The sequence below is a fragment of the Cydia amplana genome, chromosome 6, assembly GCF_948474715.1.
Source record: "Cydia amplana chromosome 6, ilCydAmpl1.1, whole genome shotgun sequence".
NCBI classification, from domain to species: domain Eukaryota; kingdom Metazoa; phylum Arthropoda; class Insecta; order Lepidoptera; family Tortricidae; genus Cydia; species Cydia amplana.
The window spans coordinates 17,864,124-17,891,819 of NC_086074.1; the positions used below are offsets into that span (position 1 = coordinate 17,864,124).

A 27,696-nucleotide genomic window follows, 5' to 3' on the forward strand; every position below is an offset into this window, starting at 1 on the left:
TTACGAGTAGGTACTCCAATGCAATAGAGTCATTTACTCACGTAATTTAATGTAAGTAAGCTTGGTGTTATTAGCTATTAGCACCATTCTTAACATTAAAACATTAATTAAGATTACTTAGCTGCCCGCATACAATGACAAAGTTTTAATTGCTATATTTTCTCTCATTACCTACTTCGAAGAGTTCAAAGTAGTGGAACTCAACAACTATTCGGTCACAGAACTAGATCTTTAATCACTTATATTTTGTCAACTTTATCTCTGTGTTTGCAATTGTATTTTGACCTGAATATTTTGTCACAATTGGCACAAAGACACTCTTCAAAGCTCACTCATTATACGTTTTCTTTTTAGATTAAATAAGTAAATAATAATTCAAACAGAACAGTCGTGTTGGGTATTATGTACTTAATAAAAATATACTGAGGCACAGTGCATATTCTAAACTGTAATGTAAACAGAAGAACCTAGTGAAACATATACTATGCTATTTTCATCCCTTTAGGGGTTGATTTTCCAAAAATCAACTCCGTTACGGGATGAAATAAGGTTAAAAGCTTTTTACGATTTCTACGCAAACAAATTAGCGGGCCGAGGTATGTATAAAAACAAGCAACAACGGTTGCACTCCGGGAGTGCCGATAGAAGTGAAAACTCACCTCACTATGTTACCGACGCCCGGTAACACGATACATACGTTTAGCGGAGGTATTCTATTTATTTATTACATATTATTATCATTCTCAAATAAGATAACACTTTTTCATTGACATGTTTATATTTACATACTGCCATGACAACGTCAAATTATTTGAACATAGGTAAAGAGTCTTGAAAAGGAGTCCGCAACATAAATGTCAAATAACATTGAGTTTTTCTTGATTGATTTAAATGCCATTTAAATTATGAGTGGCCACCTTACGAGGCTTACGGTCACGTGATCGCCTTACGCTGCCTCGAGTTTATAATTTTTTCCCCACCTCAAAAAGTGCCCAGCGCCGCTAAAGAAGTTAACACTTCAAAAATATTTACCTACTTTCACAATAATAATCTTAAAGTTCATCTATAGCCTATACAAAACTAAAAACACTCGCAGTTTTCTAGAAACGACGAAAATTTGAAGCAATTTCCCTTTAGACCTGGAGGAGATTTCCTTTGGGGCTAAGTCTGAGGTAAAATATTTTCGACGTGCGAAACGTGGAGCATATGAAATAATACTTTTATTGCTATAGTAGGAAATGTTTAATAGAAATGTGTAAATATGTTATAAGGCAATGTGGGGCATGAAACTAATATGTAGGTATACCAGAGCCAATATCAGGTGAACTTTTCGGCTTGCGTTGGTGGAGTTGAAAAAGGTCATCTATATTAGCTGGACTACCTCTTGAACAACTTTTTTTAATAATAAAAAATTGAGAGAGAGTGAGAGTTAACGAAGATCTATATAACAGTTATTAAAACAAAGTTACTAAATGTTTGCAATAGTCATTTTGTAGGCTGCTGGTTGTATTAAATAAACGTCTGTCTGTACGTACATACACATAGGTAATCAAACAAAACATCTCCCATTCATAAATTAGATCAGATAAAAACAATTGTATTTTTAATCTAAACAATCTTAGTAACTACATTATTTCTGAAATGAGATAAAGGATGGAAATATTGTAAAGATAAACAACAATAAATTTTCAATAGAACATGCATAAAGTTAAGTACCTACCTTGAGGTGGGATTAAGACTTCTGATACAATTTCCTACCAATATCTAAATACGAGTTATGTTATATGCCTATACTTTCCTAACTAAGTAATATGGCTCCTAACATTTCCATAAAAACCGAGATCGCAGAAAACGCAATTAAACTGTACTACCGTTTCATAGAAACTGTTACGAGTAACGGCTCTTGAAAGGCAAATTAACCTGCCAATTTTTCGCATAGTGCCCTAATTACTATTGTTACGAGAACTACTATTGGTTAAAACTGACCTAACACAAAAAACTTCCTATGTTTATATATAGAACAGTTGGAAAAGCGACCCTATTCCAAACCGCTTAAAAGATGCGCTGATGCGCTATACCATACCCTTTGCATGAAGATACCACTTAAAACAGTTCTTTATAGTACAGTAACAAGTTAACATCCAATTGAGTGAGATCTATGTTATCCTTTATATCGTTTTAAAATGCAGGTCTTTCAAGTTGGACACAATATCCAATGTAAAATGGACTTCTCTCATCAAGAAATATACCCAAGTCAAAGTTCTTAACGTTTTGGTTGTTTAATGACACTAAACAAAAGCGTATCAAGTTAAAAATGTAACTGTTTCTAATTACGACTCTCAATCTTAAGTTATAAAGTTGAATTTTAAATAGCAATAGCCGATGACTCATTCTAGACAACGTGAAAAAATCGATTAGAGTACAAGCTTTTACGCCATTTTTTAGGGTTCCGTAGCCAAATGGCAAAAAACGGAACCCTTATAGATTCGTCATGTCTGTCTGTCTGTCTGTCCGTCTGTCTGTCCGTCCGTATGTCACAGCCACTTTTCTCCGAAACTATAAGAACTATACTGTTGAAACTTGGTAAGTAGATGTATTCTGTGAACCGCATTAAGATTTGCACACAAAAATAGAAAAAAAACAATAAATTTTTGGGGTTCCCCATACTTCGAACTGAAACTCAAAAAATTTTTTTTCATCAAACCCATACGTGTGGGGTGTCTATGGATAGGTCTTCAAAAATGATATTGAGGTTTCTAATATCATTTTTTTCTAAACTGAATAGTTTGCGCGAGAGACACTTCCAAAGTGGTAAAATGTGTGTCCCCCCCCCTGTAACTTCTAAAATAAGAGAATGATAAAACTAAAAAAAATATATGATGTACATTACCATGTAAACTTCCACCGAAAATTGGTTTGAACGAGATCTAGTAAGTAGTTTTTTTTTAATACGTCATAAATCGCCTAAATACGGAACCCTTCATGGGCGAGTCCGACTCGCACTTGGCCGCTTTTTATAGATAGTAAAAAGTTGTTGAGTCTATGACTTACTGACTTAGAAATTGATGATAGTGGGATGTAACCAACGTAATAAGTAGTGAGCTAGTAAGTCATATATAACAGGGATGTTGCGGATGCAGATTTTTAGGGTTCCGTAGCCAAATGGCAAAAAACGGAATCCTTATAGATTCGTCATGTCTGTCTGTCTGTCTGTCCGTCTGTCCGTCTGTCCGTCCGTACGTCACAGCCACTTTTCTCCGAAACTATAAGAACTATACTGTTGAAACTTGGTAACTAGATGTATTCTGTGAACCGCATTAAGATTTTCACACAAAAATAGAAAAAAAAACAATAAATTTTTGGGGTTCCCCATACTTCGAACTGAAAATCAAAAATTTTTTTTTCATCAAACCCATACGTGTGGGGTATCTATGGATAGGTCTTCAAAAATGATATTGAGGTTTCTAATATCATTTTTTTCTAAACTGAATAGTTTGCGCGAGAGACACTTCCAAAGTGGTAAAATGTGTCCCCCCCCCCCCCTGTAACTTCTAAAATAAGAGAATGATAAAACTAAAAAAAATATATGATTTACATTTCCACCGAAAATTGGTTTGAACGAGATCTAATAAGTAGTTTTTTTTATACGTCATAAATCGCCTAAATACGGAACCCTTCATGGGCGAGTCCAACTCGCACTTGGCCGCTTTTTTGACATCCGCGGATGCGGATATTTAAAGGATCACATCCGCGGATGCGGATGTCAAGAATTCAAGATTCGGTACTTAGAAAACATAAAATAATAAGTACATCTTTAGTGTTTTTTTATTAAAAAAAATCGAAACGTTTAGTATTTGAGCAAGAATATAGGTGCGTTATATTTAATAAACAGTAACTTGGCCGACTTTTCTGGATCTAGGCGATTTCGCTATAGGTAATGAACTAATGACGAAATTACCTAGCACTTACGCCGCCGCTAAGACGCTCCTGTACCGACTTATTCGACATCCGCAATTCCGCATCCGCATAAGCTCCGCATCGATTTTATGCGGATGCGGATGCGGATGCAGATGCGGATGTTGAAAATAATGCGGAAGTTCCGCGGTTGCGGATGCGGATGTTCGCAACATCCCTGATATATAATAACTATGTTATGCTTTTTACGGTTATGGAAGAAATGAATATGTTCTTCACGCATTTACTTATGCCATTACGCTATTTGGTTGAGTAATTTGAATTGTTACTATTACTTACTACTTCATTATGGAGAGTTTTAAAACAGACATATACCTAGGTACCTACATAAATCATTCAGATTTAAGAAAATCATTAAATCATTAGGTAGGTACGCCGTCAAACCGTCATTTTGAAAATTCAAACCGTAATTTTGAATGAGTAATTACCTACATCAAAAAGCGGCCAAGTGCGAGTCGGACTCGCCCATGAAGGGTTCCGTATTTAGGGGATTTATGACGTATTAAAAAAAACTACTTACTAAATCTCGTTCAAACTAATTTTCGGTGGAAGTTTGCATGGTAATGTACATTATATATTTTTTTTAGTTTTATCATTCTCTTATTTTAGAAGTTACAGGGGGGGGACACACATTTTACCACTTTGGAAGTGTCTCTCGCGCAAACTATTCAGTTTAGAAAAAAATTATACTAGAAACCTCAATATCATTTTTGAAGACCTATCCCTCTATCTATCTATACCCCACACGTATGGGTTTGATGAAAAAAACATTTTTGAGTTTCAGTTCTAAGTATGGGGAACCCCCAAAATTTATTGTTTTTTTCTATTTATCTGTGAAAATCTTAATGCGGTTCACAGAATACATCTACTTACCAAGTTTCAACAGTATAGTTCTTATAGTTTCGGAAAAAAGTAGCTGTGACATACGGACGGACAGACAGACAGACAGACATGACGAATCCATAAGGGTTCCGTTTTTTGACATTTGGCTACGGAACCCTAAAAACCGTACCTAATACATAAAAAAATCCGTATCATTTAACGACCATGATGATTAACTACCTACCACCTTGTTTCTACATAATGTTGAATCGGGCATAATACAATTCATTCGTTCAAAAAACGTATTATGTAATTTACACCATAGTCACACTTACCAGTAAGTAAATACCTACACATGTACCAGGTAGGTACACTAGGTAAGTACATAACTTCAGTAACACTATTTCCTGGCAGAATATTATATTTTTATGGGACACTCAGCTTACATTTCCCTTAATTTATTTATTACGAACAACAGCAACATAAAACAATAAAGAGCTAGATTTTAATGAGTATACTACTCAACAACAGTTAAGAGACCACCAGCGCATTTTATATTTTATTGTTACCGACCACAAAATAATGGTTTGTGCTAGTTGTGAATAAATGAACAACTTGCGGTCCATTCTACGTTTTATTTCCGATTAGATTGCGGTTAAATTGCCATAAGCGGTAGCGGGAGCGGGTAACAGTAACCTAGTTTGACCGGGCGTTATCAAAGACACCTGTAAGTACTGTTCGCAGTAACAGTTACTTAGACCACCAGCGCATTTATTTAATATTTTATTGTTACCGACCACAAAATAATGGTTTGTGCTAGTTGTGAATAAATGAACATTGAGGTCCATTCTCCGTTTTATTTCCGTTTAGACTGCGGTTAAATTGCCATAAGCGGTAGCGGTAGCGTGATACTGTTGACCCAGTTTGTCTGAGCGTGACAAAGATTCCAAAGACACCTGTAACCATCATTTGTTTCGTTTAGCTTCTACATTCTCCACTATTTCCAAAGTATGATAGGAACAGGAAGGCCGCATTATTCTGTATACATACTTACATTTTCAGTTTTTTCAATTTTTCACCGCCGGATTAATGTAATGATGGTTCCTAAGAGATAGACTAATCTAGTCCCGATACTCCCGATGACGTGAACAGATCAAGTCAAAGAGAATAACAGCAACACGTTTTATTAATTTCGTACTAAGTAGGAAAAATTCACGACTTCGACGATTCGAACTTTCAGAACATCGGTCCGGTCAACCGGTCTATCAAAAGCGGCCAAGTGCGAGTCGGACTCGCCCATGAAGGGTTCCGTATTTAGGGAATGTATGACGTATTAAAAAAAACTATACTTACTAGATCTCGTTTAAACCAATTTTCGGTGGAAGTTTGCATGGTAATGTACTTACATCATATATTTTTTTTAGTTTTATCATTCTCTTATTTTAGAAGTTACAGGGTGGGGGGGGGGGGAGTCGGGGGACATACATTTTACCACTTTAAAAGTGTCTCTCGCGCAAACTATTCAGTTTAGAAAAAAAATGATATTAGAAACCTCAATATCATTTTCAAGACCTACCCATAGATACCCCACACGCATGGGTTTGATGAAAAAATTTTTTTTGAGTTTGAGTTCCCAAAATTTATTGTTTTTTTTTTCTATTTTTGTGTGAAAATCTTAATGCGGTTCACAGAATACATCTACTTACCAAGTTTCAACAGTATAGTTCTTATAGTTTCGGAAAAAAGTGGCTGTGCGACATACGGACGGACAGACGGACAGACGGACAGACAGACAGACATGGCGAATCCATAAGGGTTCCGTTTTTTGCCATTTGGCTACGGAACCCTAAAAATGATTCGACCTGTATGCATTTTTACATGACATTCTTCTTTGTTTACATGCTCATAGGGTGGATCAGCCGCTGTTGCGAAGAGTTCTAATCAACCAATTATTGCGACGTATAAAATTGTAAAAATCTGCACCAATGACTATAACTAATAGACAGTTAATTGGCGATAGTTTCGTCTTTCAATTAGAATAACGGTTTGGCTGTTTGACATCTGACCCCCACGCGTCTGCGATCGCCTGATCTTGATATTGAAATGAACAACAAAGTTATCTAAATGTTCTGTTTACGTACGTCACGGAGAATAATTTATTCGCTAATTAGTAAAATGTGAGTCAAGGACATACAGATATTGTTGGATTTTGATGCAGAGGTCTCCCTTCCTTATCCTAATGATTGTCGAATAGACATACATACGACCCAATTCGAACAACGCTTATAGGATTTCACAGCGATACAATACCGATCTGTCAGTGTCAAAAGATACGTTTTTGGTTCAAGAAATGTCACTTTTGATACTGACACTGACAGATCGGTATCGTATTGCTGTGACATCTTCGATAGGTAATTAATAAATGCATAAATAAATACTGTTTCATAGTCTTCGATATGGTAAACGGTTGTCGTAGCCTATTTAATGTCATTTGCCAGAAGTGTGCCATCCCATGCACACTGTCGATAGGTACTTTAAATTTACAAATTTCAGCATAGTGTCAATACTGTCAATTATTTACAAATGGTGTGGACAACATGCATAGGAAATGAAAAACTTCATACACAATCGGGTTTTTCCACAATAAGTAACTTAAATAAATCGTGTAACAAATACATTTTCTAAAAAGCTTGTTAAAAATACTTTTTCAATACATTGACCTGTACTGTACCATGATAGATATATCCATCGTTTGAGCGACGATGACAAATGATACGCACGAGTGAAATCGCAAGTATCAAAACGGTACATCTACCTATAAAGCCCATATACACTTATGACGTTTTTCATTCAAAGGTTTACATGTCGGGTACGCAATACTTGGCAGCGCCGTATTTTTAGTTCTTAAAAGAAAAATGACTTATGTGGCATATTATTGTAAAGATATTTATTATCTTTTCATACTAAATATATAATGTAATTTCTTCTAGGTGCGGTTAATGGATGGTGGGTATTTTTGGGATTTGCATAGATATATGTAAGTAGTAGGTACTTACATCGATCATTTGTTGCGACAGTGGTGAAATAGTTTCTTTGTTTCGTATCGAAACTCTGGCTGGCGGCCTAGCCAAGATGACGATCGCTTGCGCTTCGCCAACGAATCGCTTTGTGTCTCTCTATCACTTCCATATTAGTGTGACAGTGACAGTTTCGTTTCGTTCGCTACGTGGCGTTAGCGATTGGCATGTTGTCTACGGGGCCTGTTTATTTTCAATATAGTTGCAATAATTGATTCTTGATTTATTACTTGCTCCTATTTATAATGGTAATCCAAGTTAAGAATGCGACATGCGTAATGCGAACATGCGTCAATGGGGTTGGCTGGTCGACCAAAAAGTAATTTAGAGATGACGCATAAGTTTTTTCCTGTCAATCCTAGAAATAGTGTCAATTTCTTGTTAATTTCTTATTTTATTTTATGGCCTGGTTGCTCCCTTTAAGCCGGATCTCATAGAACAAAACTAGAGACAGGTAAAAACCTATGCTGGCCTTAGGTATCTTTTATTTTATAACCATACAGTTGCCAACCCCATTATCTTTATTTCAAACCCACCCACAGGAATAATAAAATACTTACATAAAACAATTTCAAGTAGCTACAGTAAGCATTGCAGTCTTGCAATAGCGTAAGTGTTGCCAAAGTATGAAGTGCTTGTAGTTTAATTGATATCAGCAATGTTTGTATTTTTCCTATAGGTTTTATATTTTTCGTATTTTCGAAATGCAGACAATAGGTACTTTATTTATTTTCTTATTCTTCTCGTCCTTGTGCTTCAATAGAAATGTTACTCCTTGCACTATTCAACTTAATCATCAGTAATCGGCAATTTTTAACCAATTTCCAAAATACGTACCAAAATTAAGTATGCAACTAAAGTCTATTTTTTTATTCGGTAGACTGAAATGACAGTTCATAATAGTATGAACATAAAACGTCATTTCATACTATGAAATGTCATTTTAGTCAAGCGAATAAAAAAATAGACTTTATGCACACAATTACCCGCTTCCGCTACCGCTCTAACTTTACACCATAGTCTCACCCCAAACCATGTCGAAAGACACACATGTAGCAATCAAATTGTTTCAGTACATTAACCTTTACTTCAACGTTATCAGCAAAGTCAATATTTTCCTACGTCACTCTATTGCGAAAATTTACGTTATACTATCAAAACTAAAACCGCAAAAAGAACATTACGTGATGGCTTCCCTTTTAAATACAGTACAGTTACAGTATTTTTAAATACAGGTATTAAACACAGTACTTAGATTGCAAAACAGTTTTAATGATATCCTTGATTTATATAATAACTGATTAATGACTTGAAATGAAAGAACAATAGACGATAATAATACAGGAACACATAGAAAATAGACCAATTTTAATGTCACAAACACAAGGAAAAACTAATACATATGTATAATCTAGTCATACGTATCAGCACATAAATAATAATATAAATATGTAGGTACACATACAATGGATTTATATATCTAGTTACTTACATATATTCTATTAGGGCATAATACATAATTACGTATGCGTTGCAATAAAATGTGATGTGTTTTTAATTAATTTATGCCGATAATTTAAGTCCTTATTAACTATTACATTGGTAATAAAATCAGAACGTAAAAAACCATGTTTTTATTGTCAATCGTTCTACAGATTAACTTTACAGTTCAATGAACTTTTTTAGTGCACTCCATGAAAATGTCGTTTACGAAATGCTAATTTGTTAGCCAAGTCGTGAAATATTATCAGACTAAATATATTTAGTTGTCTCAGCATTTTCAGAAGAATTAGACAACCCAGACGGTGCAAGTGTTACGTAAACGTCATAAGTTCATAGAATTTGACGTTTAAAATAACACTCTAAAATCTAACTAAAATCGCTGCTAACTTAGCTTGGTCTGAATCTAGAAGACTAGCATTTTGTAAGCGACATTCTCGTGAAACGGTGGAATGCCCCATAAGTTCATTCAACATTCTCTGCGCTAATTCTCGAGAATGTCAACAAAATCATCCCATTATTTTCACTGCGCGTTGCCATTTCTTAACTATGTCGTGCCGGCAAAAAGAAAACTACGCGCGATTTGTTTCTTAACGGTTTCTAATTAACTTTTAAGGGGCCCACTGATTACCAGTACGCCGGACGGTATCGGCCTGTCAGTTGTTCGGAACTGTCAACTTTTTGTTCTAACTGACAGGCCGATATCGTCCGGCGGACTGGTAATCAGTGGGCCCCTTAAAAGTTAATTAGAAACCGTTATAATACATATACGTACTAAATGAATACGACAGAACAGCACATACCAATTTCAAGTTCAAGTTTAGTTTAAGTTTAAGTCAATATTTGATACAATGATTAGCCCATATCCCGTAAAAACTGCAAAATTTCAAAACAAAAACTTAAGTCTGTGCGGAAAGATAAGAGTCGTGGAATTTAAGGGGCCCAAATACATTGCACGACTCTTCTCTTTCCGAGCAGACTCTACCAATCAATCAAAATTTTTGTCTTCGCATTATAAATATCTAATATATATCGTAAATTTGTTCTAAATCACTGTTGTGGGCAGTGTTGTGTCTCTGAGTTATATATGCCGCATAAAGTAGAGATATAAACGTTTATATCATCGTTTATTATCACAATTTGGCTGTATAAGATTATACAGCTAAATGATGATAACGGACACTGATAACAGCAAGCAGTGGCCACGTTGCTTTTGTATAACTTTTGTAACACTCTTTGGTGTTAAGTTAATAGGTGTTTTTATATCATTACTTTGCTAGTTGGGATATTTCCCTAAGCTAATATGTAATTCAAGTTTTTGTATTGATTTGATTCTATATTATGATCTGTTTATCATATTTTGAGCAAATTAGTTTTATTTAAGTACCTATTAAGTAAAATAGTCTCTACTTACAGTGTCATTCCGCTTCCAATGTCTGCACTTGCAGTATGCGCTCTCGCGTTCCGCATGCATTCACCGTGAGTGCACTTTTTGCAAATGCATTTTTGCAGCGGAGTGTATCATTAGTTTAAATAAAGGTGCGTTGCCCTCAAAGTTAAGAACAAAAAGGTAGCAAATATATTTAAGTGTTTGGGGAGATATAGGTACTTGTATCATCTATGTATCAGGGTATTGTAGAGTAAGTGCCGTTACTTAAATAGTATGACATGACGATGTTTTCTTACAAAATTGAGTGAAGCAGCCGTTTTTATTTTAATTAAAGATGGGTAGAATCGGTAATAAAACGTTCTGATCGTATAAAGACATTGTGGAGCTTTTCAACCGTGCCAAAAGTCTCTGCATTTTGTGCAAAGTTAATTTGGTCCGACTCCACCAAAAGCCAACCCCAGACCCCAGGTCTTTATGTTCTCTATATCTTTATCTTGCATCTTATTTCTTTATAAATTTTCTTATTTGTCCACTAGCTTTCTTTTAAGTATGTTTTTCTTTTCTTTTGGCTTGTTGCTTGCTTTGGTACCTGCCATGATGGTCTCGTCAGAAAATCAGCGCTGGAAGTCGCCAGCAACATACTGAGATTAGGTCATTTCATGGCACTTTCTTTTGTACGTTTTCCTTTTATGTACTTACATATTTTGTTTCACTTTGTGTTTGTGTTATGAATAAAAATATTTATATTATATTCTTAACCAAACCAATTAAAGCATTAAGACCGATGACTTTTATTTATATTCAAACCGGAAAACAAAACGAGATGTAAACAAGGGCCCTATTTTGCATCGCAAAAGGCGCGTATTCCGTACACCAATCACTCGGATCGCGTCTGTCACCGTTTGTTCGGCGAATAATCGATCGCGACTCGAGTCTAATTGGCAACTCGTCAAGGGATTACGAGTTTTAAGGCGCATTTTGTCATTACAATTACAATAATATAAAAAATAGATAATTATTATTATAATACAGCCCGCGTCGGTTCTCATTAGCATGAGTGCTTATTAACAATATTAACCTCGCTGTATTTTCGCAAATACTAATGGCCTTGCATTGTTGCACTCTTTCGTTTGTCATATTAGATCCGGCTCGAAGGACCATATGTTGCGTCTAGTGCCTAGTTCGTAGTAGGTATTTAGTGAATCCAGGAGATTTACACTGCTGAATAAAACGATAGCGGACTGTAAACACTATTTATAAATACTGTGGTAGTTTTAAAAGATATTTTAATAATTTATAATTAATTTCGACGCGACTGACTCATTTCGATTTATTGTAACGTAATCTAATAAGCGTAATCCTCCTCCCCCGCGTAATCTAATAAGTAAAATATTCAAGGTAACAACTATTAACGTTTGCTTTTAAATTATTACCTAACTAATTGTCATAGATAACAAGAATATACAAAATGATTATTTGCATTTAACTTTTTGACGATCAAGAAGCCATTGCCCAGCAGTGGGTGGAATGGGCCATTTGATAGCTAGGAAGATGATCGTCATTTGTCGTATTGTGAAATGAAAATGATTTAGGAGTTTTATCATTTTGGCAGGAAATGTTCACGGCCGTTAACAATTTTTATTCGTGTTTAAACTCGGATGTTTCACTCGGCACAACGATAAAAACCGTTTCTCCAGTAACCCTCTGATTAAAACACTGAACCGTCCATGTTAATTTAAGTTTTTATGGCCAAGATTATTACTTTCTATTATTAGCCTCATACCAAACAAGTTGTGTCAACTAACTCGCATGTGGATGTTTATTTTGAGCTAAAACTAACATTTAACCAAGACCATACACCCACCTTTTAGGCTTCCAACGTCTAATGAAAACTCCGAACATGTTGTCAAATACAATTCACATCACTACCACACACCACAAACACTGCACAACACTATTTTTAAGTGTACACTTAGGGGTGAAAATAATTTCGAGCGCAAAACTATCACCGAATTGCAACTGTTTACAAACACTATTTAAAAATAGAACGTCGTCGGTTGCGCAATCGTAATCGAATCGATTGTCATTTGTTTTTTGTAATCGTCAAACGTGGAAACGTACGAGCGACACGTGCGAACGACGCGGACGTTGCACAGAGACTGAACTCGCGGTCGCGAGCTCCCTTGCACTATGCAAGTATGCAGCTGGTGTGTATCCCGGTTGCTTAGTATTAATAAATTTTAGATGTCAACCACTCTGCGTGGTGGCCGGCTAGCTAGCTGAATGGGTTTGTGTCACCGCCTTGCTTTGGAGGGCTATTTTGCAAGATAAAGTGATTGTATCGTCGGCGATTTAGAATCGGAATGACAATATAATCCCCGTTTTACCTTTGTATTTAATAAAAGAAGCATGTCATACAATTTAATTCTAATTCATCTATCAAAGTCGTGTCTGCAAACATAACAAACACTACTTAATAATACATTTTTATAAATAATCTTGTCTCGTCAGGAAGTAAAATAACAGGTGTATTCATGAATTTAAGCCTATTAGCATTAGGACTGTCATCAATCACAATCATAACAGATGACTTTACTTTTTTTCTTAACGAGCGATAAAAACTTGAATGAACTTCCCTTCTCCCTTTCATTTTGCTTTTATTATGATGTTGCGTGAGAAGAAATTAAAAAAAAAAGTACCTATGTCGCTGGAAAAGTTTATAAGCTATAATGCCTTTTCATATTGTTAGTTTGTAAACAATAGTGCTTACATGTAATTTGATGGATAAAATCGCAGTCGATAACTTATCCGATTAATCGTAATAATCGTTATTTGATGGGCGCGGTGCAACACTAGTGATATTTGTTTCGTATTAATTTCGATGGGCAGCATTTATATACTTACACTATTATTGTGTGTTATTGGAATTTAAATCACTAGGTACCTATATTAATATTTCCTTGATTTTTTTACATTTACTTTATACATGCGACATGCAATCTTGTTTGTTTACATTTTGTTTCCGTCTTCTGAGTTGAGTTCACACGCTTCGTTTGTAAGGCTGTAACGGCACCCAATGGGTATTGATCTATTGATATTTCATTGATACCTGTACTATACCTACCTACCTAAAATGTATACCGTTTTACGCGTTAAACGTTGAATGTGTTTTAACTTTAAGACGAAACTGGAGGACCCGCTATTTTCCTCTTTGGTTGGATTTTTTTTTTTTTAAAAGATGTTTCCCGCCGAGTTTGTTGCCGGTCCCATATTGGGATACCCTCCTCCAATTGAGGGGGATTTAAATCTTCTTGGGGCAGAGGTATAGGGTTGGAGCCGGTGTAGCTTTATTTGACGTTCATAAGCGCACTGTAAACTGTAATTATGCCTACTAGAATAAACTATCTTTTAACTTTATTTTATCTTTATTAATATTATTGAAAATATTTTGACAAAAATGGTTTTATATCAACCACAGCTATTCCCCTACGTTTGATTTTTTTCGAATGTTTGATTATTATTAAACTCCGTATTTTATAGGATTAATAGTATGTATATGTACATCCCATTTAATCATAGGGGTGTCTACTATAGTCTATGTCTAGCCATTTCCATCAGTAGAAAAAAGCGGCAGTAGGAAATTTAAAAAAAACGTAGGCGCGAAGGGTTATCAAGTTTTCATCCCATAGAAAATTTTACTGACTACGTGGTTTGACAGATTATATAACACTTGTTCGGCAGACAAAATCAATTTATCTCAGGGCACGTCAGTGCCACCGCCAAGTTGAGAAAAAACAATCAAGGTTACATTGCAACTTTTAATTGGTACCACAGTACAGTAGGTGTTACCTACACCTACATCTTTTTCTCGAGTCCGTTCGGGTATTTTCAAATTCAAGTAACACCGCACTGAATGACCCACCTACGCCCACCCTTTAAAATTACGCCACAACCGCGAAATGATAGAAACACATAACTTTATGTGCTCGTAAATAAATGTCGGCCTTTCTGGGCGGCCGTTAGTCAGATCAGAGCACGGTGTAGACTACTTTCCGTAGACTACGCACTATGTCGTTAGCAAAGCATATAGGCGTTTTAATAAAACTCTTCTCGGAAATTTCAGGAAAAGTACTCGGAAAGTTCAGGAAAATTTCATAGGATATAAAAAATACTTTCATTTTGGTAATAAACATTTCGATCCCTGTACAAAAATGTGAGAAGTATCGCAGGAAGCAGAGGGAATTTCTCAATTTTGGAAACTTTCTGACAGCACATCATTATGCTCTGGCAGCAAATAAATGATCTGGAGGCACGGCAAAAACCCGGCCAAGTCGGAGTCCCTACGGCCGACTGACCCACTTACGGACGGAATAAAAGATTAAGCGGCTTCATTTACCTGGAGGCTTGGGATAATGGTGAAATGTGGAAGTGTTGTAAAAGGATTAGTGGATGCTATTTTGAGGTTAATGAGGTTTCCAAACTTTTTTACTCGCAAACAACAAACAAAATTTGCCAAGGAAAATGCTATTTTGATTTGTCTATTTATTTTGACATTTCAAATTGAGGTAAGTATTTTTAAAGGCCTCTGTTCGGTTCTTTATCCTCTGATAAAGATACATATACATTTATAAAGATAAAGATACATATATGAAGAGAACATAGGTACAGAAGAAAATTTTGTCTTTATATGCATGAGGCGAGAAAGCGACTAGCGATCGACTATTTGTGTCTGAGGGCCCGATTCGGATTTTGTAATAGACATCTATTCTACACATCGCCAAGTTACGACAACGATATCTTTGAAATCTAGCCTGTCAAATTTTACATTTCCGCGATTCTGCAGATACTCTTGAACGATTTCCACAAGATATTACTTATAGATCTAATTCACATCTAATAGATATCTAACACGATCTATCGTAAAAGTGACGTTGGTTGCCCGAATTGCGCTGCAAAAGAGAACTAGTTGAAATCTAAACTATAACGTATCTAGAATGGATTTAGTACGTATCGTCTCTTGTGAATAACTTGAAATTCGAATACGGCAGTTAGTTGTGTGACAGGACTCCTCCAACTGAGCGTATGTGGAGTAGCTACTCCCCAACAGCTCGCACATCAATAGGTACGCTAAATAATAAAGATATGTTAATGTACTTATCGCTGACTGTTTATAGTGCTTAATCATACTACCGGGCGAACCGATAATACTGTCAATCATTCATTCAACTCGTCTCGCCGGTCGTTGCCAAGCCGGTCGTTGCCAAATATTAACTAAACTGTCATTCAATAGAACTTGCTAACTATGTAAACAAAGGTTACTAGTAAATTGACATTTAGTGTCAATTTTAGTATGGCGGTTTGTTTACATAGTTAGCAAGTTCTATTGAATGACAGTTTACGTAAGTACGTATGCAGGTGCATGAACCAGCAAAAAGTATAGAATTAATAATAGAATTTCAAGTGCCACAAACAAAAAGCATGCATCGGCCGGGAATCGAACCCGGGCCGCCCGCGTGGCAGGCGAGCATTCTACCACTGAACCACCGATGCTTATGAAAGTGATATCGAAAGTACCGTTCGAATAGCTAATTTTATGCAACACCAGTGAATATTCTGCAAGTAATTTAACTTCATGTTAAGACTCGCGATAATCAACTTTATGCGTTGTGAAATAAGGTGCACACTTAAATAGCAAGTTACGGATATTTTAGGCAAACTGCGGTTACTACCGATACTGGAACGTAGCTTGCATAACGAAACATTGATAACAAAACACATTGAATGAACAGTTGAATCAATAAAAAAATAAAACATAATAAGACAGTCGCCATCAGCCCATCACATATATTGTAGCGACACCTTACGTTGTCATAATATTCTGCTATATTCTACTTAAACTTGTTACCTATTTGTTTTGAAATTCCACGCTCTAAAACAAGAGGCCTTTAGGTCACATGGAATGCACCAATCGATCGTGTGTATAAATATTTTCCCATACTTACATTCTCCACAATATTTCCCATAATCTATCAAGAACTAGGCAAATTGCAGGTACAAAGATATGCAATTTACTGATGGGCATGAGCGGCCTGCCGCCAACGCCAACAACGTTATTTATTTTGACGTTCATAAGCGCATTGTAATATGCCTACTTGAATAAACTATCTTTTATCTTATCTTTACAACTATAAATCCAAAATCGTTATCTGCCTCTATCGCTCTTGCATATTTGAGCGATAGAGAAGCAATTACAACGATTTTCGATATTTCGATATAGATATAGGACATGTGGCGGACTGGCCTTTTTGGCCACACGTCATGTGGTTAAACGAGTTTTTAGCTGAAGCATGACATTCAGAAACAATCGCTGATTTTTCCGTGTCATTTGAATGTTATTGTATTTACTTATTAATTACTTATAGGAGATTCCTCCTCCTAGTAGAGGTCTCCTAATAGACCTATATCGAAATATCGAAACCGAATGATGTGCGGAAAGTAAAGCCTGACCAGGTATATAATATGATAATTGTCAAGAGGGCGCTGAATTATTCACATGGCGACAGTTCAGTTTAATATGAAAAAAATAGTTCCAGTGAATTATCTGCACTATTATTTGTAGGAGAAGGATCGTTTGTGTTAGATTCCGTTAGTGGCACTGCACCCCTGGGAGCGACGTGGCGATTCGAAACTAGCATCTCTTTGCCGTTTGATAATCTCACTGTACTATAGCTAGGATTTGCTTCTATTAGATCAACTTCTTCTACCAGAGGGTCGTACTTACTTGCACGAATGAATTTCTTAAGGAGGACTTTTCCGGGCTGTAGCCATGGTGGCATAGATTGCCCCCACGAAGATCGTCGACAGTGGTTAAACATTCTCTCGTGCGGTGTTTTATTAGTTGAAGTGCAAAGTAAGGACCGGATGCTATGTAACGCTTGTGTCATCACAGTCTCCCATATGGTAATAGGTAAGTTTTTGGTTTTTAAAGCAAGGCCAATTGTTTGCCACAGAGTACCATTCAGGCGTTCGACCTGTCCATTTCCTTGCGGATTATAAGGTGAGGATCTGCTTGTGGACACGCCCTTAGAGTGTAAAAAGTCTTTCATTTCAGTAGACATAAAAGAAGTCCCTTGGTCTGTGTGAATAGTTGCCGGATATCCAAATACAGAAAACAGTTCGCTCAGGCATTTTGTGAATGTGCTCATATCTGCGCAAGCATAGGCAAATGGAAATCTGGAGTATTCGTCTATGATTGTCAAAATATATTTGTTTCGCGTAGGTGATGGTATTGGCCCTTTGAAGTCCATAGATAATCTTTCAAATGGTGCGGTAGCTTTTATTAAAGTCCCTGTTGATTTGCTGAATCTGGGTTTGATTTCCGCACATGTAGGGCATGACGATACTACTCTCTTTACATCATCACAGCTAAATGGTAAGTTTTTAGATCTGATCCAGTGCGTTAGTCGAGCTACACCAGGATGGCAAAGTGACTGATGTAATTCTTTTAAACGGTCATCGGTAGACGCTGCGCAGCAAACTTGCCTTGACAGAGCGTCTGCTACAGTGTTTTGACTCCCTGGACGATATTTGATTTCAAATGTATAATTTGAAAGTTCTATTCTCCATCTCTGAATTTTATCATTCTTTATTTTACTAGCATGTCCTTGTAGCATGTAAGCTACCGATTTTTGAACAGTTATGAGATAAAATGATCGTCCGAGTAAATAATGTCTCCATTTCTTGAGGCTTTCTATTATAGCGTAGGCTTCCTTCTCAATAATAGGGTAGTTCTTCTCACTGTCGCTTAGAGATTTCGAAAAAAATGCCACAGGTCGGCCATTTTGTGTCAGCGAAGCAGCGATGGAATAGTCTGATGCATCTGTTTCAACAGTAAAAGTTTCATCAGGATCGATGGCGGACAGTGTCGACTTCGATATAATGCGTTTAATTTCTTCAAATGCAGCAGCTTGTCTGGAGTCCAAAGGGTATTTCTCTACTAGTGTTAGCGGGTGTAACTTGTTTGAAAAGTCGGGCACCCATTTAGAGTAGTGTGAAAACAGTCCTATAGCTCGTTTTATTATTTTTTATTTTATTTTAGCATAATAAATTGATATGGAATAGAATTAAAGAACCTGAATCTTAGGTTTTATTATGCTAAAATAAAAATGACAATGTGACAATCATGACAGGCACCAAGACGAACATTTTGCATGTAGGTATCTAGAAAACATAGGTAGGTACATACATATATAATTAAATCACTCGCAGCGCATCTCCCTCTTACTTGTACATACCCAACCGCTCAACCGTTTGTATTTTGTCGAAAATTGTCTATTCGATGCGCGTGCCCCGGGCGCGCAGGGCTGCTATTACGAAAATATCAGGGTACTCAGGGTCCCTAGACTTGCTGGCAGGCTGTTACGGTATCGGGAATAGATTCAGCATGGCCAGATCATATTCAAAGAATAGAAGGTACCTATTGGGTATATATTCCGGCAGGTTTTCGATCGAGACGAGAGTACTAAAACCACGCAAACATCGAAACTAGAAAGTTCGTTACTCTGTCTCTCTATCGCTCGAATATAGACCGACAGAGCAGCAGATAACGATATTTCTAGTTTCGATGTTAGGGTTTGCCTCCAGTGTTATCCAGTCACGTACAAAGGGCCTACTCTGTTCGTGATTAGACTCGAAACTCACAAGTAATTTTTCCTAAGTGATACCGTTATTGTTAAGGTAGCTGAAAAGCTTAATTACAGCTCACAGAAAGCTAATGCTGAAGACCGGAGCGAATGGCAGCGGGAGGACACAAAACAAAAAGCAATTAGACTTATGGATATAGGTAACTAGCGACAGTTAACAAATTGTATTAAATTAATTATACATAAACCTTCCTCTTGAATCACTCTATCTATTTAAAAAAGCCGCATCAAAATCCGTTGCGTATTTTTAAATATCTAAGCATACATACAGACAGACAGACAGACAGACAGTGGGAAGCGACTTTGTTTTATACTACATATGTAGTGATGTGCAAAAAAGTCTCTACCGCTCTAAAATTTGCAAGAATGTACATAACTTCTAACATCGTATGTTATGTACCCCTAGCTATAAACAGTACAACCAAGTACACGAGTGTGAACATCCCAGCACGTAAGTGTTACCTACATTACATGGAACCGACAATTTCTCATGGCAAATTGTATGGTGTCCGTGCGAATACGTCGTAAGTAACCAGTCATTTTGTACCAAGATTACGACCTTTCAAGAAAGCAGGATAGTGGCTGTTTTAGAATAAGAAAGTCGTAACTTCTTGGGAAAACAATGGCTTATACGATGTTTAAGAACCTAGGTTAAATTGTGCCGTCTAGATGGTATGTAGATTTGATGGGTTTTGTCTTCGTAACTTACTGCTTCGTAGAAGTCTAGGTTGAAAGCGTTTAAAGAGGTTTATGACGTCTTTCGAGGCTATAGTCTAATTTAGACAATTTTAGAAACTAAAAGTCTACTTAGTGTCTTATTCAATTGTGTATTTCTGATTTTACAAAACCTCTACTTCAAAATAGTAACGTATGTTTAACAATCACAACGCAATATGACTAATGCTAATGTCTAAAAATGGGGGAAAAGCTCGCTTCAAATGGAATATATTATGTACGTAATAAGTATCCAATAAGTTTTTACATTTATTATCTACTAGCATAAGTTGTAAAGTAACGGACCAAATAAAATACCTTGAGGTACACCTTTCCTCAGTATCATGTAGAATTGTTACCCCACACAAACCGATGAAAATCTAAGTTTATCCACGTACAGAATCTATAACTATGTGTTATTAAATTTTCCCCAACAAAACAGTCTAGGAACTGGGTCAAACCAACGCTATCACCTTAAAGTATACAAGATATTCCATCCTCGAATTTACCAATATTAGCATAAAGGTTTTGCGTTCTCTTGCCAAAAGGACTTAAAAAACATTACAATTGAAAGGAAAAATTGTGTTTTGGGTCTGGAATGTGAAGGTGAGAGCCTAAATGGAAAATTGATTTTCACGTAACCGGAAACCTATTGGCGTTATCGGTTTTCATAAGGCATTTGAGGAATCTTATTAGAAATTTATTGAAAGAAGAGTTCTCGTAGTTGAGTGGATTTTGTTTTATTGCTCATGGCAACCATTATCACACATTTTGTTTTATCTTACTTCCGATAAATTTATGGTAACTGATAATACCTACATTGATAGGAGGTGGCATTTAGTGACATGATATAGTAAAGATATACTAAGTACCTAATAAGTGATTTTTTACACTAGGTACTTTTATAGAATATTTCATTTGTTTTTTCGAATATTAATAGTCCCGCTATATATTTTTGGTCTCCTATATGGTACTTCAAATATTTTCATATCCAATTCAATTCGTAAACAGTTTCTTTTTCGTTACTAGCTTATTGTTTAGAAATCACAGATTATGTAGGTACCTATTATATTATTATCTAAGAAAGAGCGCAAGTTCCGTCTTATACATTCATGTATCTTAGAATTCCGTATTTCATAAGGCCCAATTAGGTTGCATTTTTTGCTTGTCCGTTTAAATGTTTTTTTTTCCGAAATCCCATTTCTTTTTGTCTATAACATATATTTATTGCGTTTTAAAGGTGTGTTTCATTTCCAACAATTAAGCAATCCTCTTCCTAAGTGACTTATCATAAATCTACTATTTTGGGTGGGTATACTTATCTATGTAAGAGTTTTTAATTTAACAAGTTCTATACCATGTATCTCACAAGTCCGTGTTTCGTAAGAGCCAATTAGGTTGCGTTATTCGGGGCACGATCGGCCGATAAGCCCACGCTCCCAGCCCGGAATGCCCGGATCCACGGTCAAACTTGAAAACTTGACTATTTAATAAATAGTATGGTATATAGTATTAGTAGGGTAATAGTAGGGTAAATAGTATTTGGGCGTTTTCTAAAATAAATATTGAAAACCCGATTCTCACGGATCCTGGTGTTTTTCGGTTCTTTCAACTCAGAATCACTAGCATATTCAATCATGATGATAAAAAAAAAGTCCCAAAAATTTGTATGAAAATTGTACATTCCACTACGTCACGTCCATACAAGTGAAAAATTTTCTCATAATAAAACGTGACGTAATGGAGTGGACATTTTGGGACATCTTTTTTTAATGGAAGGGTGGAGAGTGCTGTCGATTCTGAGTAGAATGAGCCCAAGAATGTCCAGATTTGAAAGAATCAGGTTTTCGATATTTATTTTAGAAAAAGCCCATTTACCCGACTGGGGATTTGCGTGCACGACCACAGATAAGATAATGACTTGAATTTTGACAACCCTAACTAGCCGAACTAGTGTCATACATTAGAAATACAGCATGATTCGTTCCTGAATCGCTGTCAAACTTCGGTTTTGTAGGAAGTGTCCTTTCTGTACGGTAGTACTATTATTTATTCTGTGCTGTAGTCATCATTTTAGCGATTGGTGACGAGCTTCACAACACGCCGCCACCATCTTCTCTGCTGGCTGTCTTCCTAGTGCATTCGTGTGCTAACCCATCCACTGCAGCTTTGACCTGGTCCGTTCATCTCATTGGTCAATTGGTGGTTTCTTCGTGTTCTGGTACCATCCATTCTCCCCCCATCCTCCTTAGAACCACTTGCACGATTCATTAACCCGGGGTTAACCGCTTAAACCTGGAGTTACCATGGTTACCAGATTATATACAGTTTGACACTGGGTTTACGGTTTAACTGGTTAACCCCGGGTTAGTGGAATGGTGCAAGTGGCCCTTAGCGGCATACATGGCCAAAGAAGATGAGGGAACGAGATTGCATAATGATTAATGAAGGTTATTTCCGAGTTTATTTATTCTACTTTTAGCTATAGAATAGAACTACGATTTTAATAGTAGTCACATAGTACAGTAGCCAATAGGAGCTTTTGGACTTCATAATAAACCAAATATAAGTTCCAACATATACGTAGGTAGGTACCATACGTAGCTTGTACTTACTTACATAATTTACCTTTGCTGTACCTAGCCTTCTTGAGTGCCTCCATCACGGTAAGTAAGTACTAAATAAATATTATGATAAAATATGGCATCAAAAATGCGGTTTATATTTTCCGTTAAAAACTAGGTCACTTGGCTTAGCCTCCGGGAACACGCTAGGGTTGTCACTTAACTGCATAAAAATAGATAAGTTCTAAGGGTGGTTTCTAATTAGGTACCTATTTGTTTGATTATTTTTTGAGCCTAATGTGTCCCAGCCAGCTAGGCAAAACAAAAGACCTCCCTCTTTTTCTTCTTCATCTCTGACAATATTAGGCCAATCTTTCCTAAAGACGTCATTGACATAAAGGTCGGGCCGCCATCTCCTTCGAGGGCTGCAGCCGTGACGCCGCACCATGTTTGGTGTTCACTGGGTAGTGTTCTCGTGTTCTTGGCCTAGGTAGCAATCGTTTGGCATAAATTGAAGTAGGTATGCATTAATTTTATAACGACTTTTTCAGCTAACACCAAGTAATTATGGCGAGCTTTATTTATAAGTCATTAATATTAAAAGTGAAAACGATACACGTAAATAATCATGCCAAGTTTCATGTAATTTAAGCATGTCGTTCAAAAAACTGAGAGCATATCTCTGATTGTATGGACTTGTCCCAATCCCAACGCATAAATACTCATAGATTTGAATTTCTCTACTTGTCTAAAATAAATGGCTGCTTAGATATTCAAACTAATTTGGTGTATTTTTTATCTTGGTGCCAACCCTACCCAGCTGTCCCCTCTCGTCCTAATTAGGGACGTAAGGTAAGGATAAGGACACTAAGGATGTCACACAGTTCGAGTAGATGACTCCTCACTTATAATATTATAAGGGTTTGCTGACGCTGTGTAAGGGAAATGGATGGGGCCATTTATTATTGACTTCCGCCTATTGCGACCTTTGAAATGGGTTTGCTATTTCATAGAAGGAAAAGTCCTTGGCAGATTCTTGGTGGTTGATAAATTACCTTTGATTTCACGTTACTCAACTTTTTAATATTTTTCGAGCGAGCAACGTTAGTCACTCTGGCTAAGGGTTTGTGCGTAATAATAACTAATAAATAATGCTCCGATAATTTTATTTTCAGATCGATTTTGCGATTTCGTTCATAAATACCTAAAATACCTACTCAGAATCGCTACCTGTTTCGATATTAATTGGATTTTTTTAAAAAGTCGTAAGATATAGATAGCAAATTTTTATGTAAGTACCTCATCCCAATCCTCACATTACGTTATTACGGATTAAGATGGGACAAGAAACTACATAATTATGTACCTACTTGCATTTGCAATCTTTTTGTAGGTACTCATTCTTTACATTGGCAACCCTACGCTGCATCTCGTAATGCAATCCTACTCGACGCTAGAGGGCTCTCAGCCAAGGAATCTTACCCGTATACGTCTTCAGATTGCTGCCAGGGAAATTCATGAGCTTAGAGATTTTCTGTGGGTAAACTATTTCGTAATTTCATATCTGAGGAGGTTTATGATGAAAATGAATATTGTTTATGAGTAAAATACTTATCAATTCATTAAATTCATTATTCTGCTTTATTGTTTAAAAATTCACGTGACTTACGATACGACCCTTTAACCAGCATACCTTCGTGAAAGTTACAATTTGCATATTTCTTCAGCAAAGAAAATTGCGGTCGTGCTAAGTGCGCGTGACGCGAGCGAACGTCGAACCTTAGCTATGTTCGTGTTCACAAAACATTTCTACTCGTCTTGGAACAGTGTCTATTATTAGAAGATCGCTTTATCTCGATACTAGCGACCCGCCCCGGCTTCGCACGTGTTAACAAATTATACATAAACCTTCCTCTTGAATCACTCTATCTATTAAAAAAACCGCATCAAAATACGATGCGTACTTTTAAAGATGTAAGCATACATAGGGACAGACAGCGGGAAACGACTTTGTTTTATACTATGTAGTGATTCTCGACTATGCGTTATCTTCCGTCCGATCGGAGTTTTTGTCGAAATCGAACCAACAAATTTTAATAATGAAACCGAAATTTTCAGCCAGATACTACCGAAATAAATACGATTTCGGTTACGGTTAAGGTTCGGTAGTTTTTTGACCGAAACCAAACCTTTGGGCGAAACATATTTTTTATGCCGAAGCCGAAACCGAAATTTCGCTCGGACACTAAAAGAACGTACTCCCATCTTAAATGCCGGCAACGCGCAACGCACTTACAACCCCTCTGGTGTTGCGGGTGTCTAAGATGAAGTTGTAATGGCAAGAGCAACGATCGGTAGTAGGTACATAGCACTTTGTGAATTCTACGTTTGAATTTGAACACGATACGTTGTGTGCTTTGCTAATGAAGACACAGTTACTGTTGATAATAGACCTTATATCGTTACAATAAGGGTTAGGTTAGGTCATGGTCAGTTATAAGATATTGTTAGAAAAACATTGCTTGAGCTTGAAAGATTTCTAGACATAATTAGTTTAGGTACATTAAAGTCTATTTTTTAATTCGGTAGACTAAAATGACATTTCTTAGTATGAAATGACATTTTATGTTCATACTATGAACTGTCATTTCAGTCTACCGAATAAAAAATAGATTTTAGTCAGCAGTTAAATTGGGTTTTAAATAACATTACTCCATTTTATATCGTATTCGAATGACCTTAATTAGAGTGTCCGGACTGCAATTCCAATTTTCGCATATTGGTTCGAAGCATCGGTGGTTCAGTGGTAGAATGCTCGCCTGCCACGCGGGCGGCCCGGGTTCGATTCCCGGCCGATGCATGATATTTTTGCATCTTTTTCTTTATTTTTTTGTATACACTACAGTTGACTACAGGACAGAATGAGTAATCATTTCAATTGTAATTATCATACATGTACAGGCCATCTACGTATTCGTCATCGCCCATTCAGTATGTATCACTGGAGTATCGATTTACCAATTGAAGACAATGGGGTCAAGTTGCGGTCTTACTAAGGTCAGTTAATTATACAATTAGATTAATAGGTAATCAAGATTACTACTTAAGCCTTTGGTTGAATTAATTTAAATGAATGTCTTGGAGAGATTGTAGACAATTCATATTTTTTTAGAGTTATTCGTAATATTTATTTTGTTTCTTACACGGCTGCAAAAATAAATATGTTTTGAGGATCAAGATTATTTATACTAAAAGAACTATACAACAGAAATTAGGTACAGTCGGCATCAATAGTATAGTTTAGACCAGCGGTCGGCAACCTTTTAGCAGCCAAGGGCCACATAGTAGTTAACGAAGTTGACGCGGGCCGCACTTTGTTAATATTTATGACTTTATCAGACATTGTCGTTTGTCAATATTACATACAAAGTAGCCAGGGAGGCTCGCGGGCCGCAAGTGACAGGTTCACGGGCCGCATGCGGCCCGCGGGCCGCGGGTTATCGACCGCTGGTTTAGACTATGCATCAAAAGCACCTATATTCTCTGATAACTTAATAAAAAGAGATAGGTAATGCACTCTTTTATAAATAAAAGAAAATTACAAATACAAAAGCGAAAACCTTGGCCTGGGCTTAAAGAGAGAATAATAAAGTTAGTCTAACCGAACCTATATTTAGTTCAAACAATGAAAATAATTTACTTAATATTTATTTTAACACTTAACAGGTTGCTTCATAAATATTTGTTTTAAATAAAACAAACCTACTCGGAAGTAGGTACAATTTAATTTAATTTAACTATTTTGCTAGTCATTAGCAAAAAAGATTTAGAACTAACTTCCCGCCAAGCGCGAGCGTCAGTTAAAAACACGTTAACTAAAATTAGATTATAGAAGACTCATTTAGGTCAATGGGCACTCTAGCGGCATCCCGTCACACTTTATTTTAATTTAAACTGAAAGAAAAGATTTAAATTAAGTACCTAACTAATCTACCATTTTCGTTCTAATGAAAAAGTAGTGTTAAAATGTCAATATAAATATTATCGCTGTCAGATATATCGGAACGGCCAAGATATTCACAAATATCTACGCTTTGTGCAGAATATTACATATTACTCTAATTGTCTAATACCAAGATGTTAAAGTTGCGAGTTACGACTAGTAATGGGTCCAATATTCGGTTAGGTAATTATTCGGTATTCGGCATATTCGGCGTATTTTTCAATGTTCATATTCGGCCGAATAGTTCGGTTCGAACTGCCGAATATTCGGTTCGGTCGGAGCTGAACCGAATATTCGTATTTGGCAAAGTCCATATTCTATCCATCTCTAGTTAGGGATCATCCATTAATTACGTCACACGAATTTCTAGGTTTTTTTACCCCTCCCCCCTCCTTGTCACACTTGGTCACATTTTGCAAACCCGTCCCCCCCCTGGTGTGACGTCACATTTTAGGCAATTTTGTTTTCAACGAAATCGACAATATTTACTCGGCATTATTTTTTTAATAAAAAAATAGTTTTGATATATAAATATTAGTAATTTTATAACACAACGAAAGTTACATCCAAAATCTCATTATTTAACTGTACAGCGAATAAAAAAATATAAATTAATTTTCGGTTACTGATGAAGTTAAAGTGACATCACAATGTTTGTGACTCCCCCCTCCCCCATGTCACAACATGTCACATTTTCTTGACCCCCTCCCTCCCCCTAAACGTGTGACGTAATTAATGGATGACCCCTTAAACTGTGGTTAAACTGTATCGTAAATTAAAATATGTATTTATAATTATCATGTAGTAAACCGTACTTTAATATAACAATACTGGTTAGTTGTAATAGTAATAATTGTTATAATAAAACCTATGGTTATGATAAATAATTTTGATCAGTGATTTAAACTAAAAATAATCGATTATATGAAAATCTTATCAATTCCAAGCT

General features: G+C 36.3%; 2 protein-coding genes and 2 non-coding genes across 7 annotated transcripts in view; 1 reads left to right on the forward strand and 3 right to left on the reverse strand.

The window, feature by feature from the left end:
- LOC134648992 (uncharacterized) overlaps positions 1-27,696 on the reverse strand; it is a 561,268-nt gene that overhangs the window by 514,562 nt on the left and 19,010 nt on the right. For 2 of the 4 annotated variants that reach the window (XM_063503670.1, XM_063503668.1), the window contains exon 1: positions 12,629-13,414. The exons of 1 other annotated variant lie outside the window; for it this stretch is intronic. In XM_063503670.1, coding sequence (XP_063359740.1) covers positions 12,629-12,666 — 38 coding nt within the window. In that variant the 5' untranslated portion in view covers positions 12,667-13,414. Of the gene's footprint in view, positions 1-12,628; positions 13,415-27,696 lie in introns of those variants that run through there. One more of the 4 variants, XM_063503671.1, reaches the window with a different exon arrangement.
- The window catches only part of LOC134648995 (23 kDa integral membrane protein-like), a 349,619-nt gene that overhangs the window by 266,574 nt on the left and 55,349 nt on the right, over positions 1-27,696 (reverse strand). The window lies entirely within an intron of this gene.
- Trnag-gcc (transfer RNA glycine (anticodon GCC)) lies at positions 16,244-16,314 on the reverse strand. The gene has a single exon. It is a non-coding gene; the product is annotated as a tRNA-Gly (tRNA).
- Trnag-gcc (transfer RNA glycine (anticodon GCC)) lies at positions 25,534-25,604 on the forward strand. The gene has a single exon. It is a non-coding gene; the product is annotated as a tRNA-Gly (tRNA).